The sequence below is a fragment of the Berghia stephanieae genome, chromosome 2 (genome assembly GCF_034508935.2).
Source record: "Berghia stephanieae isolate SIO BIC M18660-M18661 chromosome 2, UCSD_Bste_1.3, whole genome shotgun sequence".
NCBI lineage: Eukaryota > Metazoa > Mollusca > Gastropoda > Nudibranchia > Aeolidiidae > Berghia > Berghia stephanieae.
In genome coordinates this window covers 97,874,277-97,892,624 of record NC_088361.1, presented here as the reverse complement: position 1 = coordinate 97,892,624, position 18,348 = coordinate 97,874,277, and the positions used below count along the sequence as shown (strand labels likewise).

At 35.4% G+C, this 18,348-nt stretch overlaps 1 protein-coding gene across 7 annotated transcripts in view; it reads left to right on the top strand.

Moving 5' to 3' along the window:
- LOC144965993 (peroxisomal carnitine O-octanoyltransferase-like) overlaps nucleotides 1-18,348 on the top strand; it is a 47,554-nt gene that overhangs the window by 2,810 nt on the left and 26,396 nt on the right. For 5 of the 7 annotated variants that reach the window (XM_078901964.1, XM_078901963.1, XM_078901966.1 and 2 more), the window contains exons 2-7: nucleotides 10,794-10,930; nucleotides 12,707-12,831; nucleotides 13,407-13,585; nucleotides 14,117-14,244; nucleotides 15,814-16,019; nucleotides 18,309-18,348. The exon at nucleotides 18,309-18,348 is cut by the window's right edge and continues 74 nt beyond it. In XM_078901964.1, coding sequence (XP_078758090.1) covers nucleotides 10,807-10,930; nucleotides 12,707-12,831; nucleotides 13,407-13,585; nucleotides 14,117-14,244; nucleotides 15,814-16,019; nucleotides 18,309-18,348 — 802 coding nt within the window. In that variant the 5' untranslated portion in view covers nucleotides 10,794-10,806. Of the gene's footprint in view, nucleotides 1-674; nucleotides 694-4,005; nucleotides 4,128-10,793; nucleotides 10,931-12,706; nucleotides 12,832-13,406; nucleotides 13,586-14,116; nucleotides 14,245-15,813; nucleotides 16,020-18,308 lie in introns of those variants that run through there. The other 2 variants (XM_078901965.1, XM_078901968.1) reach the window with 2 other exon arrangements.

The window sequence follows — 18,348 nt, the reverse complement described above, 5'->3', positions numbered from 1 at the left end:
TATTGAACTAACAAAGTATTTATTGGAGTCTTCTGAATATGTTCTTCTTGGAAAATTTACAACTGATCCCATAGAAAAAGCTTTTGGTAAATTGAGACAAGGCAGTGGTGGTACTTATTTCATTAATGTCCAGCAAATTCTTGAAAAAGTTAATATCTTTCAGACTAAATTACTACTTCGTCTACGTTTTGATATTGATGAGCTTTCTTCTGAGTCAGGTCATTCTTGTGACAAATGTGGATTTGTGTGGTCAGAAGAAGTTTGTGAAATTGTTGACAATTTGCCAGATCTAGAATCTTCCGTCAAAGATGAAGTAAAACAGAGTTTAGTATACATTGCTGGTTATGTCACACGTAAGGATCACGCAGGTGAAGAGGAGGACGTTTTATTTACCTATTTTAATAAGTTTGGATCTTATACATCAAATTTAGACAGAGGGGGTTTGAAGAAGGCAAATGATTTAACCTGTCAGTGGACAATTTTTTCCTACATTATTTTTCAGTCTATTGCAAACAACGTGTGTCGAAATTCTTTAAGTAATACTTTGTATAAAATTTCGGAAATGTTTGATTTTCAAATTAAAGAGCACCACTGTAACATATTGAGCAACATATTGCTTAACAATTACTGCAAGTTGTCCAACATGCCATCTGACAAGGAGCCAAAACAAAAGATTTTAAAGCTATCATAGAGGTAAATCTTGTATTCAAATTCTTTTTATTATTTTTTTCTCAGTAATAATATTTCTGGTTTTTTAAATGGCTTATAGTACTCATTCAGTGCCTAAATGAGTATATTAATGATTTTATTAGATAACTGCATTGTTTACCATTAAAAACCCAACTGTTAAGATAAACCTGTTATCGCCTCCACATTTTGTCTACTGCCGCACGTTGGTCAGGCCTGAGTAGAGTAAGCCATGACACAGACACATTCTGGTGCCCTCTCTCTACTCTCTCTCTCTCTCTCTCTCTCTCTCTCTCTCTCTCTCTACTCTCTCCCTTCCCTCCCCCTCTCTATCTTTCTCTCGCTCTCTCGATACTTAGTATTATTAGATAGTATTAGTAGGGTCTAGTTTATCTCTCGATCTCTCTCTCTCTCTCTCTCTCTCTCTTTCTCTCTCTTTCTTTCTTTCTTTCTTTCTCTCTCCCCATTTCTTTCTTTCCCCTCTCTCCCTCTCTCTCTCTCTCTCTCTCTCTCTCTCTCTCTCTCTCTCTCTCTCTCTTTCTTTCTTTCTTTCTTTCTTCTCCCCCCTTCTCCCCATTATTATTTCTATCCCCCCCCCCGTTTCTTACGGTCTCTCTCATTATATACATTCTTCTTTTTCTTCTCCTCCTCCTTCTCCTCCTCCTCCTCGTCGTCCTCCTCCTCCTCTTCTTCTTCTTCTTCTTCTTCTTCATGTGGAAACCTCCAATATTTTTATGGAGGATCACTCCACAGTTTGTAGGGGATTGCATTCTAAACTTGTAAAAAAATATTCCACATGATAGTAATAACAATACATAGATTAAAAAGTCACGATGTGGGCATGACGGCATTCTGGTATTCTGGCAACTGGTTTCAGCCACAAAAAAGCTTGGAGGTTATTCCACAGTCAGCCAGAGGTTCAAGACTAATCCATTTTATTATTTCAGAAGTGCTTGAGAAAGGACTGTATATATTTGCGATGCATCTTGCAGTTTTCTTTGGATGTTTTCTATAGCATTGATGTTTTTCAACATCATGCAATTTCTGGATTAACTGGTGGTGAGGTACCTTGTCGAAAGCCTTGCAAAGTCCAGTTGCACTAAATCAATTTCACCTCCTTTGTCAATTGTAGCTGACAGATCATGTATTAATGATATGAGTTGTATTTGACATGAGGGGTGCTTTCTAAATCTATGCTGTTCATAACAAAAGATATTGCTATTTTTGAGATATACAGTAATTGAAGATTTCACTATATGCTCTAACAGTTTGCAGCAGATACAAGTTAATGAAATGGGAAGGTAGTTTTGAGCTCCGCTTCTTTCACCCTTCTTGTAGATGGATTGGACTAGAGCATGTTTCCAAATAATTGGTATGTCTCCCATTTTAAGAGAGAGTTTGGACATGTGAGGGCAGATGCATATTCGTTTTTCAATATCTTTAAGAGTTGGGATGGTATTTTGTCAGGGCCACATGCTTTCTTTGAATGTAGAGTGGTGAGGAGTTTGGAAATGCCCTCCACTGTCACATTGATTTCGGCCATATTTTGTTATCATTTTCTTTGCCTTGCAGTTAAGTGGTAATTTTGGCTTGAGATTTTGAAGTAAAAACAGAGGAGAATCGGTTGTTTAGTATGCCTGCTTTTTCCTTTGCATCCGTCTTTAATTATAATACATGATTATGGTCAAGGGACGCTATATTATACAACCGAATTGCACCTCCTGCTTTTTATGAATTTTCAATTTCAAGGTTTTGTGTTTGAATCGTCACTCCTTAACATAATTATGATATGCTCTTCTTTTCTCTCTTTGCATTCCTTTTTTCTGTTGGGCATAATTGTACCAGATTTTCATACTGTTGGACTTTCTGGTTCTCTGCTGTTCTGTCTGAATAACCGCTTGATAGTAGTGTTAATCCATGGTCTGTGTAATTTCTTTGAGCTTTCCTTCATTGGTACATATTTGGACATCATTTTGCTTAGTTGGTCATTGATGGCAATCCAAACGTCCTTGGTGCTTTCAAAATATTGATTAATTATGTTTTCATTAAAAAGACATGTTTCTACCAACATTTCGGTGATGTTTGCCTTTTTCCAAAAAGGAATAGGGTGTGATTTTTAGTGATTTTGATCTCTGATAGGGCTTTCAATGTGAGGATGTCATGGTCACTCATTCCTGGATTGGTTGTAGAGTTGATAATTCAATTTAGGTCGATTTGTGATTAAAAAGTTGAGGGTGTTTGTACCCCTTGTTGAAAAAAAAAAAGAAGAGCTTTTATATCGTGCAAAATCACTAAACGTGTTCAAAGCGCTTTGGTCCCAAACCAACAGCAACACGTAACATGTAGAATGAGACATTATGCTTGTTAGGCGATATTACAATTTTTTTTTCCGACAGAGGTACGCTGTTAACGCCAGGTATTCATTGTACACCTGAGTACGTTGAGAAAATGTAAGCAAAGAGTCCTTTCCAAGGACTCAACTATGCGCCGAGTGAGGCTTGAACCAAGGACCTTCTGATCTGAAAGCGAGTGTCATACCACTAGACCACATTGTTGGATTTTTGTTTATTTGAGTTTGGCCAAAATCTTGTAATTTGTTAATAAATGCTTGGTTTACAGATGAAGGGTATTGGTAATTGGTCATTTTTTCCCAATTGATATCAGGTAGGTTCAAATCCCCTCTTAACCAGAGTATATTTTTCGGTTCTAGATTATCAATACAGTGTACTATTACAGTAATTTACTCCATAGTTGTATTTGAAGGCGCCCATCTTGAGTACACCTTAATCTATTTGAATATTTGCTAACTCTGATTTTGTTTGAATGTCAAGTTTTGGTACTGAGAGGTCTGTTGCTGTTGCAGCCAGCATCCCACCGTACATATCTCCTCGCTGTCTTTCCTGAACACATTGAAATCTGTTTCCGGTGGAAATATTTCACTTTCCTTTATTTCAGAGTTTAGCCATGTTTCAGTACCATGATTATGTCTAGTTTTATGTCTGATATCAATTTCCAAAAAGTTTTGGAGTTATACTTTAAAAGTTCATGGTCATAGTTTTAAACTTGTTTCTCAGTTTACCATTTCGGCCACTGTTATCTGAGTTGATTTGGTTATTACAGTACTTTTTTTTATTTCACTTTGCCTCATGTTGATGTATCGTTTTCTATTGGCATGTTGTTGTGTGTGTTGTTGACGTATGGTAATCAGAGCCCCTGCATGCTGTTGTGTTTTATGTACATTGTATGCTCAAATAGAATGAAAGGGTGGTGATTGATGACCTATTTGACTATTTAATTTTCATCTTTTCCGCCCACCAGCACAACTTGGTCGTAGTCCCTGGCCAATGTTAACATGATACCAGAACAATTCTGTGTCATTCCAAAGATTGTCGTAATGAGGATAAAAATAAATATGGCACATTGTGACTAACAATCTTAACGTAAGTGTAAACAAATGTCTAATGAAATACTTCAAACAATAGGATCTGTACCACTAAACTGTTAATTTATCTAAAAATCGTCCTATGAATTTTAAAGAAATGTGTATCTCAGCAGAGAAAAAAACGTTATTAACACGACTGTATCAAAATTTCCTTGTTTTAGAAATCAATAAAAATCACACAATTAGGGAGAGAAACAATACCATGTCTGCCGGTTAGGCGTACTAAACACAACAAAAAATCTCTTTCTCCCTCTCTCAAATAATGCACAAATCCACCCAGACACACAAACACACACACACACACTACAACTGAGAGAGGTACAGTAGCAGAGCTGCCAACCTACCACAACAAAAAATGCGGAATTGTACACATTTTCAGCAGGGAACGAAGAAGAAGAAGAAGTACACATTTTCAGCGATTGTGCGCATTTCTCCCAAGATTGTACCCATTTTCAGTGTATAGAGTCACTTCAGTTTTGTTTAGTTTTAATAGCCTGGATGCTCGTATCGCTGTTATCTTAAGCTTGCTGGATCGTATTTTTGACCAATTATGATCTTCATGCTGGGGGGTAGAATTCTGAAAAGATTGGATTATAGTCTTGGGAACATCATTGTTGCTGCAATTGAGCTTGTGTGGTGTGACTTTATGTAAGTTTACCTTCCTCTTACTTTCACAATGGTTAGTTTCCGTCGATTTCAGGATTGTACCCATTTTTATGAAATCTCCCTCATTTTGAGGTCCCATTGTACACATTCTAATCAGATGGGGTTGGCAGCTCTGGAGTAGACACAGATGAACAGAGTGTGAGTGTGTGTGTGTGTGAGAGTGAGAGAACCCTCGATGTCTCCTTTTTTCACTGTATAGTAATAGATAATAAATATTAATAAATCATTTATATAGCACACAAATTCCATGAATTCATGCTCCAAAGCTCTTGAAACTAAAACACATATTCACAAAGGGAAAATAAAATAAAAAGTACAGCAATGAAAGCTTATTTTGAAAAACATTAAACTATAATTAAGTAAAGACTAATTTAAACAGTTCAGTCTTTTAATTGGACTTGAAAAGAGTTAAAAGTTGGAGAGCTTCTGGTTGTGGAAAACAGAATTCTAGATTTTTTGAGCTGCATTAGGGAAAGATCTGTTGGAAAATTTTGTTCTTGATGTAGACTTTCCAATTTCAAGTTGAGTTGAAAGGGAGAATCGAAGATTTCTTGTCGGTATATAGACATTCAGGAGAGATTTTATATAATCAGGAGCTTGTCCATGTAGGCATTGTAGGTGATGCAAGCTACTTTGAATTCGATAAGTTGGGCAATTGGAAGCCCAAGGGATTTCAGAACCGGGGTTATTCTCCCATATCTTCTGATCCTGGATATTACTCTAGCGGCGTTTTTTGAGCCACTGGCAAAGCCCTAGCTGTTTTAGCGGGTAAACCAGATACGAGTCCATTGCAATAGTCGATATGACTTGTCATGAGGGCATGGGTGACTATTTTAGCCATCTCTGTGACAAGTAGATCTCTAATTCGATTTCTGTAACTCAGGTGGAATTTACAGACTGACAAACTTTGGTGATATGTCATCTAAGTAGAAGGGGAGGTTTCTGACAGAGGGTGAGTTGTCAATGTTGTTTTCAAGGATATTAACGCTTTCAACAATCGTGGCCGAACTTTTCTTTTTGAAAACTATCAGCTTGGTTTTTCCTTCATTTAATTTGAGTTTGTTTGCGTTCATTCATAGTTTGACCATTTCTACAGTGTCCAATTGTGTCTAAGACAGCATCTCTGGAATTATGTGAAATGGGAACATAAATTTGCTTATCATTGATATCAAAATAGAAGCCAAGGTTTCTGACAGAGGGTGAGTTGTCAGTGTTGTTTTCAAGGATATTAACGCTTTCAACAATTGTGGGCAAACTTTTCTTCTTGAAAACTATCAGCTCGGTTTTTTTTTCATTTAATTTGAGCTTGTTTGTGTTCATCCATTGTTTGACCATTTGTGTGCAGTGTCCAATTGTGTCTAATACAGCCTCTCTGGAATCATGTGAAATGGGAACATAAATTTGCTTATCATTGGCATTGAGGCAGTAGTTAAAATCAGGTGCTGAGAATATGTCTTTTAGTGGAGAGTTCTATATTGTAAAGAGCAGTGGTCCTAGGACAGATACCTAAGGAACGCCGAATTGAAGCAGTGATGGAGAGTTCTGAGTTCCATCAATAACGTCAACTTACTGCCGACCAGTGAGGTACTCATCGATCCAGTTCAGAGCAGATCCTTCGGTGGCAAAGTTTTCGTTAGTGTGTGTTCAATGGTATCAAAGGCAGCACTAAGATCAAGCAAGAGCAGGATGACATTGCTGTCCATTTCTAGCTTTTCAGTGATATCGTTGTGGACCCTAAGGAGTGCTGTCTCAGTGTTGTGGTCTATTCTGTACGCATATTGGTAAGGGATCGACAAATTATTCCTTGCCATGTGATCTTGCAGTCTTTTTGTGCCAATCTTTTCGATCAACTTGGATATAAAATGAAGGTTGGATATTGGTCGATAGTTTTTGAGATTGACCCCTCATTGTTTTGATTGCACCTTACAATTACTATTACAATTCATTCCTCTTAATCGCACACTCCACTTAAATGCAACACATTCCTTAAAAAAACAATGTTTGCTATATAATTGCTCCGCTTAATGTTCTCCGACTGGAGAAAATATCTAAAAAGTACACAATAAAGTAATGATTCGATCGATCATTACAATGAACAATAATATACCCATCAGCTGTGAACTGATATCTCAAGAGCTACTTGACTCTGTTCAACCACACAAAAGACAGTGCCTGGATAATGTAGATGAGGATGAGTCATCGGAATGTGACACAACATTGAAAAACTTGACATGGTGGACAAACTATGCCGCTTTATCCAAGAAGAATGCTGGACAGATGATCTACCAACATTGGCGAAATTGGAGACAGGGGTTTATAAACAGCTTGCACAAAATAGAAAGCAATCAACGCTTCATGATGTCTCATTCTGTTGTCGTTAAACCGCGACCAAAAAAAAAAAACAAAAGAAAGAAAGAAATAACCCAACTAATTAAAAAATCAACCTTCTAATGAGGCCTTATCTTAAACATGAAGGTCCCAAGCCCATAGAAACTCTGAGAGGAAGGTCCTACATGAATGGCACATGAAATCTGGTGCTTGGGTGCTATTTTAGCTTCTTCGCTTAATCGCACACTCCGCTTAATCGACACAATAACTAAAACTCCTGAGGTTGTGCGATTAAGGGGAGTTTACCATTATGGTTTAGGAGTGGGACTAGTAGCTTTCGGCACTTCTGAAGAGAAATTGTCCCTGCTGAATGACGCTATTTTACCTTAGTTTTGTTAGCCAGATGTTTTATGTAAAGAGAAGCCAAATTCTATAAAATCCAATTTATAAAGGACTAAATTTTACACACAAAAAATAGACATATAGGACAACAATTTTTAGAGCAATGTCAACACAAATTTAGCGAAAAACTGTACAGTGGAACCTCCCGATTACGACACCTCCGAATAGCGACAACCTCCTGATAACGACATTGACCCCTGGTCCCGATTTTTTTTCTATTTAAGATCAGTAAAAAAAAACCTCCAAATAACGACGCACTTTTTGATAAAACCTCCGAATAATGACATCATTTTGGCGATTTTCGGCAGTTTTCGTAGATATCTGATACTAAAAATACAGAGTATGAGTAATCAAAGTTTATAAAAACGATTCCTGCTTGAACCAATGAGAACGCAGCTTTTGAAACCCATGAGAACGCAGCTTTTTTTGAAGAATCTTGGCTGATATGCATTAATAGAAACCAAGGTATAAATGTAAGTGTAAGCAAGTAAACACAAAATCTTGGAAAGTGTGATATTATGTGGTGATAGAAGTAGTAGTAGTAGTAGAAGTAGTAGTAGTAATAATAATAATAATAATAATAATAGTAGTAGTAGTAGTATTAGTAGTAGTAGTAGTAGTAGCACAGCGCAGCGTCCGAATTACCTGTTTTACAGCGCTTGTGACACATCTATGTCATATCAGCACCAGTAAAAAGGAAGAAAATTGGATAGTAAAAAACATTCTAGATTTACAATTGAAATGACATAAGAAAAAGTAAGACAAAGGGGAATGTTTTAAATAGGGAACAGATGTAGATTCCAGGAGCACACTATCAGTGTACTCAGTTCAGGTCACCTAAAAGTCTCATCCAGACACACGCACAAGAACCCTCTAAGAGGAATACACTACAATGTTTTGTTTGTTTTGTCAGTGTTAATAAAAACTGGTCCTGCGGGCCTTACCACGCCCACTTTGTCCGCCATCTTGGAAACCTCTAAATAACGACACCTCCGGATAACGACATAAAAACTCGGTCCCGTGGCATGTCGTTATCGGGAGGTTCCACTGTACTTCAGATTGACTATTTTGTTTTCACGATATGTATTGGGGAGGAGGAGGGAGTTATCCTGTAAGCCTGTCTTAGATTTCATTATTTTACTTGATTTTTCTTAAAATCCAAACTCTACATTTTTCTAAAAATAGTAAATTAGTTTTGCACCTCTTCCCCTCCTCCATTAGATAAAAAAAAAAATCTTTCCTGGTGTGGGAAAATGTTTTTAAAAATTCCAATGTGATGGCAGCAGCAGCTTCTAATGGTCTCACACTACAATTTTATGATGATCTATCCAGGCAGCGAAATCGTTACCTCACTCATGTATAGTCGCAAAATGCCCGGTAGCCTCATCACAGCACAAGGAAGAGGAGAGGAGTGGCTTTGTTTCAGTTACTCTAATATAATAATAATAAATGACATTTATAGAGCGCTTTACCCCGTTGTCACAGACTCTAATAAGTGCTTTACAGTGATATAAAACAAAACATATTATAGTTAGACAAGTTGGATGGAAAAGTTATACGAATTCAATTTAACAACAACAAAATATGATAATAGTATTGCAACATTATGACATAAAAAGATAAAACTTTAAGCGAGATTTGAAAGCTGTCAACGGATCTGAGCATCTCACGTGTGATGGGAGAGAGTTCCAAAAATGGGAGGCCAAAAATTAAAAAGATTGTTCACCTTTTTTACGCAATGGCTTAGGTTTGACAAGGATTGATTGGTCATTGCTTCACCTCAAGTTTCTATTGGGGACATATATGTTTAGAAGGTCTTTAATATAGGAGGGACTGTTGGTGCTCAATGATTTGTAGACAACAGTACAAATCGTATAGGCAACTCTTTTTTCCACAGGAAGCCAATGTAACTCACGGAGAAGGTTATTTCGTATAATGAGTCTGGCTGCGTTATTTTGAGCAACCTGAAGTTTACTCATTTTATCTTTAGCTAAATTCGCCCAATAGTCCAATTTAGATTAAACACAGGAATTAATTAAAAGTTCTGCTATATGCTTCAGTATTAAACGACGAATTTTGCTTATTTTTTTCATTTCAATGTACATAGATTGTATGGTGTTATTCATGTGGCTTGTCATAGAAAGATCTTTATCAATGATGATGCCAAGGTTTTTTGCTTTATTTGAAATTTCTATTGTGCTATTTCCGAGAGTAATAAGTGATTTATTTGCCTGTTTAAGGAAACTCGACCTTCCACACATTAAAATCTCAGTTTTACTATCATTTAATTTTAACTTGTTATGGTACATCCAAGATTTAATTTCATTAAAACAGCTCGAAATTCGTTGTATTAAGAATTGTAAATTACTTAGGGGTACTGAATCATAAATTTGCATATCATCTGCATAAAAATGATAACTCAGATTGAATCTGGATATCACACTAGAAAGGGGCTGCATATATACAGTAAAAAGGACAGGGCCAAGAACAGAGTCTTATATTTATATGTTTAATAGGTTGCTTATCGCAAAATCATTTATAAAATAACAGAAAAAAAAAGGGTTTTACAATTCAAGCATGATATACAAATTATATATGAATTTCATTCAACTATTTTACTGAATTATTATTTTTTCTCTCCGAAGAATATAAGCTTATGCATTATTTTTATAATTTACTTTATTTACTCAGAAGCGGAGAATATCTGGTGGTATTGTTGATCTTGTAATAAATGTCAATGATATGTATCTTTAGTCACGTTGGAGTTTATCACTGTCATGATCAACAATCAATAGGTCTATAAACAACCTAATATTATACACATAACAGCAATACAAATCAAATTGAATAACAATGCTAATCAACTATAGAAGTATTCCAAATAAAAAATATTTTATTAGATCTTAAGAAAATGGTTTGTGAATATAGACAACGTTAGCAAATGAAAATGCATGGGTTATTTTATTTTGTTTACATCAGCATCATAAGTGACCGCTAAAGGTGAGGAGAGATGAGCTAAAGAGAAAGCATGGGTTGTTAACCCGCGCACACAGGTGAAGGTAGAAAACAACGTCATGATAAGTGCTTATGCAGTTTCTCTGTGTACATTCTCTTTTTAAAGTCAAAGGAAAAATTACCTTTTTTTACTTTTTTTCTTGTCTGGGACTGAAAAAGGAGGCACTTATTAACAAGCCCAATTCTTCAGTTGATTTTGTAAGACATCATCTTTGCATTACCAATAATTTTGAAAAAAATTACCTTTTGCTAGATCCCCTCTAACAATGGCATCTGATGCTGATAGTTCAATACTATCTGAGACAGAAAAGACCTTTCAGTATGACAAGGACTTGAAGACATTGCCAGTTCCTGAATTATCGGAAACTTTAAAGAATTATTTAGAATCAGGTAAGTAATTGTGTGTTGCAGTGATAGTAATTACTGAGGGCAGTAGAGTTAATAAAAAATATTTTAAATTCCTGTTTTAATGAAGAAAAAAGAAAAGAAAAAAGTTACTTCTAGTTTGAAATTTTGATTTGTTTCTATTTGGCCTGCTGTATTGTATTTTTATTAATTCATTCAAATTTGATTTTAACATGCTTCGGGTAGGAGATTTTATGGTTTATATTTATATATATATATTTTATTTCACATTTGCATATCTATTTCAGTTTGAGCAGCTTCTGAAATAGCTTGTGCTAAAATATGGCCTGCTTGAGGAATGAATAAATAATTGTAAATACAGTGCAACCCTGATGTAACGACATCCGTTATAGCGACATTCCCTGTATAACGACATGGTACTCAGGTCCCATTTTATTTTACTATATATCATTAGTAATAAAAACCCCTCTATAGCGACGTACATTTCAGCAAAACCCCTGTATAACGACATTTCTGGTCCGACAAACCTTGAAGGTGTTTGTCTACCATGAAATTGTTCGTAACTATTACAAGTGGTATCTTCCATTCTATGTATGTTGTCTACTCGTAATAAGCTCAGAGCTAGTTCTTATTGTAGCCAATGAAAACGCTTCTTTTTCAGCCAATCAATAGTCACATTTGTACAACACCGCAGCCAATCAGAAGGCTCGCCTTTCACCCAATGAATGCCTGTGACAGGTCAACACTGGACTGTTTATAAATCCTTTGTCCACTCTCCATTTCCATTCATTGCCAGTCCCAAGCCCGGATAAACTACAGAGGGAAAATGAAAAAGTATACATTCACTACACAAGACCCAAAACACCTCCTGATATACACACATAGGAAACCTCTCTGTAATGACATCCCTCTATAACGACACGTTTTCCCGGTCCTGACGATGTCGTTATATCGAGGTTGCACTGTATGTGCATTATATAGTTGTGAATTAGTGTGATGTGCTAATTAAAAACAATAATTGCGGGTGGTTGGATGGGAGCATCACCCTTGAATCATATACCTATGATGTTCGCATGGGTGTACGATCCGATAGTGATGTCGTTTCTTCTTCTCTTTACTAGCCTATCCTGCTTCTTTGGTTTGTGATTGTATTTTTGACAGGGGATATTTTTTTTTTCTGTAAATCTTCTGCCTGTTTGTTCTTGGTTATTTATAATTTAGCTTATGATATCTTTAGGTTATGATTTTGATTTACATTTGTACTATTTTTGTTAGATTGCTTGTTTTTTTTGTTTCAGCGGTCTCTCATATAACCTCAATTGTGTTGGAAGAGACCTAAAGCAACAAACAAACAAAAAAAAAACAATAATTGAAGCAGGACGTTGCCTTATTGGTGGAGAAATGTTTTATTTTTACTAATCTAATGTTTGTTTAGTTGATACATTTGAGCTCGTTGGATATTATATTCACACTAATACCTATTTATATATTTACATGGTGCTCTGTTTACATTATTTAATATTTATTTATTCATTCAAAACACTGTGTTGGCTATGTGAAATCCTTTACAATATATTTTCAAAAGTCTATTCACTTTACAAATACGTTTTTCAAAATTCTATTCTATCTACATGTCCGATTTTTATAGTTTTGCTTGTACCTACTGTATAAATTAGCTTCTATTTTTATCAATTTGTTCATGATAATGTATACATCTTTGTTAATATAATAACGATGACTGATGTGTAACCTGATGATTTCCATTCAAGATCAATAATGTATATCTAATCTTGCTTTTAGTAAAACCGTTGGTGACTAGTGAAGAATATCGGCAGACTGAATTTCTTTGCCAACAGTTTGCTTCAGGAGTGGGGAAAGAGCTGCAAGAAAAGCTGCATGAAAGGGCTGAAGGAAAAAGAAACTGGGTATGTGTTTTAACATTTTTGTCATGTTGATATGTTAGCATATGCAATATATCAGAGGTAATAAAAGTGGGATAGAGATTATCGACATCTGTTTATCTGAGTCAAATGTAGCTCTGTATTTTAATATGATAATCTTGAAAATTGATGAATTATTTATTCAATAAAAATTGGTTTTCAATTAGCATTGTTGGACTGATTGTTTTTCTATTATAGAAACTGGATTTAATTTACAATGTTTACAATTATCATTTATGTTTTAAATGTGACAAATATTTTAAATTTGTTATTATGTTGGGGTGAAGCAGATGCTAAAAAGTAAATTTATCGTACATATACTGGGGGGAAACAAGCAACAAATGCTCTGTATTGAAATCATCTCCCCCCCCCCCCCCCCCCCACCTAAAAAAAATAAAATCAACCCCCCCTCCCACCTCAAAACAAAAAAATCAACCCCCCCCCCCCCCCCCCAATGAAATAAAACAGATAAATGAAAAAAAACAAACCTAATGATAATGAAATAAAACAAAAAAACTTCCAATGGCCTGTTACATTTCTGATATTCTTTTAATTTTCAGCTTGATAAATGGTGGGAAGATGCAGCATACCTGGAGCTTCGAATGCCTCTTCCATTGATGAACATGGGGGGACCAGGTACTTATAGCGAAGATGTATGGCCACCTCAAGAGGGCACTCAGCTTTTCAGGGCTGCATTGACAATATATCACATTGTTAAGTTCTGGCAGTTTACTCACAGGTACTTTATTTATCATGTAACTAAGATAATTGAGCGTCTATGGAAGAGAACAAAAGGAATCTATTTATTAAAGTTTTGTTTATTATCCAAAAAGAATTTTCAACTCTTTTTTTCAATTGGATTGTTCATGTGAAAGTTGTATTTTGTATTTAATTTATCAGGTGACGTTTATATGATTTAGTACGGTGGGTTTTGATGGTGGTGGTTGCAGTATTGATCTTGTCATCAATAGCATACACAGTAGGTTTTAGTCAAAATCTCATTACTCAGAGAGTGTGAGAAATACATGCTATCTTGTATTGATTGACACGTTAGAAAAATTAAATGAAATTCTGCTTATCGATCCCCATGGGGCTAATTTGTCTTTAGGATCTATTTCCTGCAAATTCTGAAATTGCCCAGGCATCAGATGCACTGCAGAGTTATGACAAGGTAACTTGCTACAAGCCATTCAATGCTGCAATTGTGTCTTGAACCATTATTAATTGAACCATTTAATTCTTAAGTTCATTTCAATTATACATTCCACAGAGAACAGCACAAACCTTTGAAAGATGGCAAAGGGAAACCATTGTGCATGTACCAGTTTCGAAGGGTATTCAATTCTTGTAGGATCCCGGGAGTTTTCAAAGACAAACTTGAAGAATATTTCAAAACAGGTAAATGGTGGTGTATTTTAGATCGACTACAGATGTTGTGTGAGTGTGTTACTGATATAATGAACAGATATTGGACAAGGGTAAAATCTTGATTTCCTTGGATAATTTCGGTCAGTGATCTCTGTTGATTTAGTAGAACACCTTGGATTTTGTTATATTGACCATCTTGGCCATATTTTAATTAAAACATTCCCTTGTCCTTTATTTATTTCATAATCTAGATTAATATTAATAGCAATATATTATCCTTATAAAGCACATCACGCTCTTAGAAATTTGGGTCATAATGTGTAAAAGAAACATCACAGAAAATGTAAGCAATGAACTGAATCAAGCCTATAACTTTGACCCTATCAACAAGCTTCATTGTAAATAGGTCAAAGCAGTTGAACAAGGTAGTTAAAGTAACCAAAATTTGTTTCTTGTTTTTAAGTTAAATCTGACCTGATATCAGCGCATCAATGATTGTATGAGCCAGCGAGGAAGTGTGCGTCTATTTTAATTTGCGTTAAAAAAAGTTTTAATTTATTTTCAAATATGTCATATTTTTAGAAATTGTCTTCTCAGGTTTATCATAATTCAGCTCTTAAAAAGAGAACTGCTAGTTGATTGCTTTTGTAGATTAACAGCTTATTTCCACAGATTTTAATTGATGTCCCAGAAAGTATTAGTAGAACAAAAAAATTATGTTTTGATTATAATTTGTTTGTGTTTCAATTTTTTTCATATTGTGAACAATTAGTGCTTTTCTCTCTTGCTTTGGACGGTAACCCTTGTACCTTTCCATGATGCAATAAATTTGTTCACTCTGTCTCAATTGCACTGTCTCTTTTCATTTTTATAAGAATTACCTTTTTTGTTTTTGTTCCTTTTAATGGTATGGACCCCTATGTACCTCTGACATCTTAGCAATTTAATCCTTCTCCCTTTAAAATAAATAAATTGATGTAAACATTTTTGAGTATAAAGATGATATCAAAGACAGAAGTAGGAATAGAAACACACAATCATAAGCATTACAGTGGCATCTGGCATGAAGGGAATTTACTACAAATGTAATGTATAATATGGAGATTATGGTGAACAACATACTGTATTGCTTTATAACAATTTTTCCCATCCCCTCGCCCTCCTAATCAGAGCCACACATATATAAGATAGAGACAACACTTACTTAACTACAGCATAATAATAATGATAATAATAATAATAATAATAATAATAATAATAATAATAATAATAATAATAATAATGATAATGATACTGATAAATCCACTGAAAATTAAAAAAAAAAATATCCTCTCTTGCAAAGTCCTTCACACATATACAAGATAGAGACAACACATACATAACTACAGCATGATAATAATAATAATAATAATAATAATAATAATAATAATAATAATAATAATAATAATAATAATAATAATAATAATAATAATAATAATAATATTAATAATAATAATAATAATAATAATAATAATAATAATGATAACAATGATAATGATAATAATACCGATAAATTATATCTACCCTAAAATTCTTTGAAAATATAATCCTCTCTTGCAGAGTCTGAAGGCATATGTCCATCTCATATTATTGTTATGTGCAAAGGTCATATGTTCATGGTGAACACATTAGATGACTCAGGTGAGGTGCTCACACCTTTGGAGATTGAAGCACAGTTAAAACGTCTGAGGCAGGAAGCTGAAATGCTTGGTGCACCTCAGGAAGTTAATTATCTCACCACTTTACCCCGCACATCTTGGGCAGAAGTAAGTATCATTGTGTTGTGACCTTTAAATTAATGGGAAGAGGAAGGAGAATCGGGTGGTAGATTGAATGTCTTTTTTACTATTGTTTTGATTTATCCACATGATTAATATGTACTGTAAGTTCAGCTGATTTTTTTTTTATCAAACACTTTATTAATATTGATTTGTTTCCTATTTTGTTCAGTGTATCGTCTAGGTCTTTGTAAAATTTATCAGTTTCCTCTGGGTATTGTTTTGCGCGTTGACTTGTTGGTGCGTAAACATTTACGATTGAGATAGTGAACGTCTTCTTACCGTGATCGTCTTTATTATCGTTATTCTGGTTCCTTGAATTGATCTTACACTTAAGCTCAAGAACACATATTCTGTCCGAAACATTCCATTCGTCACTAGTCAAATCCCTGCAGTTTTTATTTATGAGAAATCCACATCCATAGTGAGGTGAACTGGAAGCAAAGCACAGCAGTCTGTGACCATTTATTGTTTGGTCGACGCCATCTTGGATCTTCGTCTCTTGTAAACACAACACATCGATTTTATAACTTTCTAAATCTTGACACAGTTGTTCCTTTCGAATGTTACTTTTAATAGATCTTAAGTTAAAACCAGGAAAAACGAAAGGACCCGTAAACAACCTGCGCCCAATAACATTACTGAATACCATAAGAAAAACACTGTCAACTATTGTCCTCAACAGAATTAGACCGAAAATAGAAAAATATCTATCACATAGCCAAAGCGGGTTTCGCCAAGACCGAAGCACATCGGACGTTGTATGGACACATAAATGGTTGGCAGCAAAGGCACTCAAAGAAAACATATCCATAACAATAACCGGAATCGATATGTCCGCAGCCTTTGATACGATCGACAGAGGAAAACTTTTGGAGATATTAACAGAAATAGTAGACGAAGACGAGCTCCGAATAATCCGATTTCTCCTCAGCAACACAAAGATACAACCAAGGATATACGGGGCCACAAAACAGACGCAGTTCGAAAGTAACATCGGGACCCCCCAAGGAGATAGTCTGAGCCCGATTCTGTTCACAATATACTTAGAACACGCTCTGAAAGAAGTTCGAAAAGTCATTCCAAAACCAACGACTCATATTGAGAATGCAATCCCTAGAGAAATCGCCTATGCAGATGATGTCGATTTTGTTGGATCAACACCAGCAAATATAGACATCATACAAAATACCCTCATGAAATATAACCTCCAAGTCAATGCCAATAAAACCGAATTTACAACAATATCGAGGAACAAAGAGGAATGGAAAAGAACAAAGAAAGTCGGCTCACTAATTGGAGACACCGAGGATGTACAAAGAAGAAAACAGCTATCAAACGCCGCACTCAGTAAACTCACCAATGTATGGATTAGAGGTGACAAAATAAAGAGAAAAACCAAACTGAAACTGTACCATGCTCTTGTAAAACCGGTACTTCTGTATAACTGCGGCACTTGGGCGTTGACAAAATCCGAAGAAGAACATCTGGATGCCTTCCATCGCACACAGCTAAGAAGGGTACTGGACATCAAATACCCCAAAAAGATCTCAAATGAATCACTCTATAAGATCACAAAAGAAAGACCAATCTCCCTTGACATTTTACAACAACGATGGCAACTTTTCGGTCACATACTACGCAGGGACAAAAACATACCAGCAAACCAAGCCATGTCGGGATACTTCCAAAAACACGGGAACCTTTTCAGAGGAAGACCGATCACAACACTCCCTGTGATCCTAAACAAAAACCTCACAACACTTGGACAAAGCATTAGTCTCACAACGGCAGGGGACCTTGAAAATCTGAGAACCCTAGCAGAGGACCGGCAATATTGGAGACACCTCACACAGGAAATACTGGAAACAGCCAAGGCGACCCGATCTTTCGGTCGAGACGCGAAAGGCATCTAAGTCAAGTCAAGTCAAACACTTTCAATTGCCATTGATAAATGCTGTTATCCTGGATTTTTTCTCAGGATGTCAAAATCAAGAGAGTTCTACATTTTATATGTTCAAACTTGCAAAGGCTTTTTTTCAATTTTAAAAGTTGGTCTGAAGGCTTTTTCTTATATGAATAACTTTTATAATTATGTCCCCTCTGTTGCTTCATTTATATCAATGATTTTTGCTGTGATTTTCATGGGTGAAAAGAACAATGATTTGGTCAGGATAGCTAACTATTTTTGGACAAACATGAGTGAAAAGTATAAAAATACATTTAGATATTTATCCTCGCTTTGTCTCTCTATCTTTTTTTTTTTTTCACATACAGTATCGCAATCAGCTTCTGGCCTGCCACCCTCACAACTATG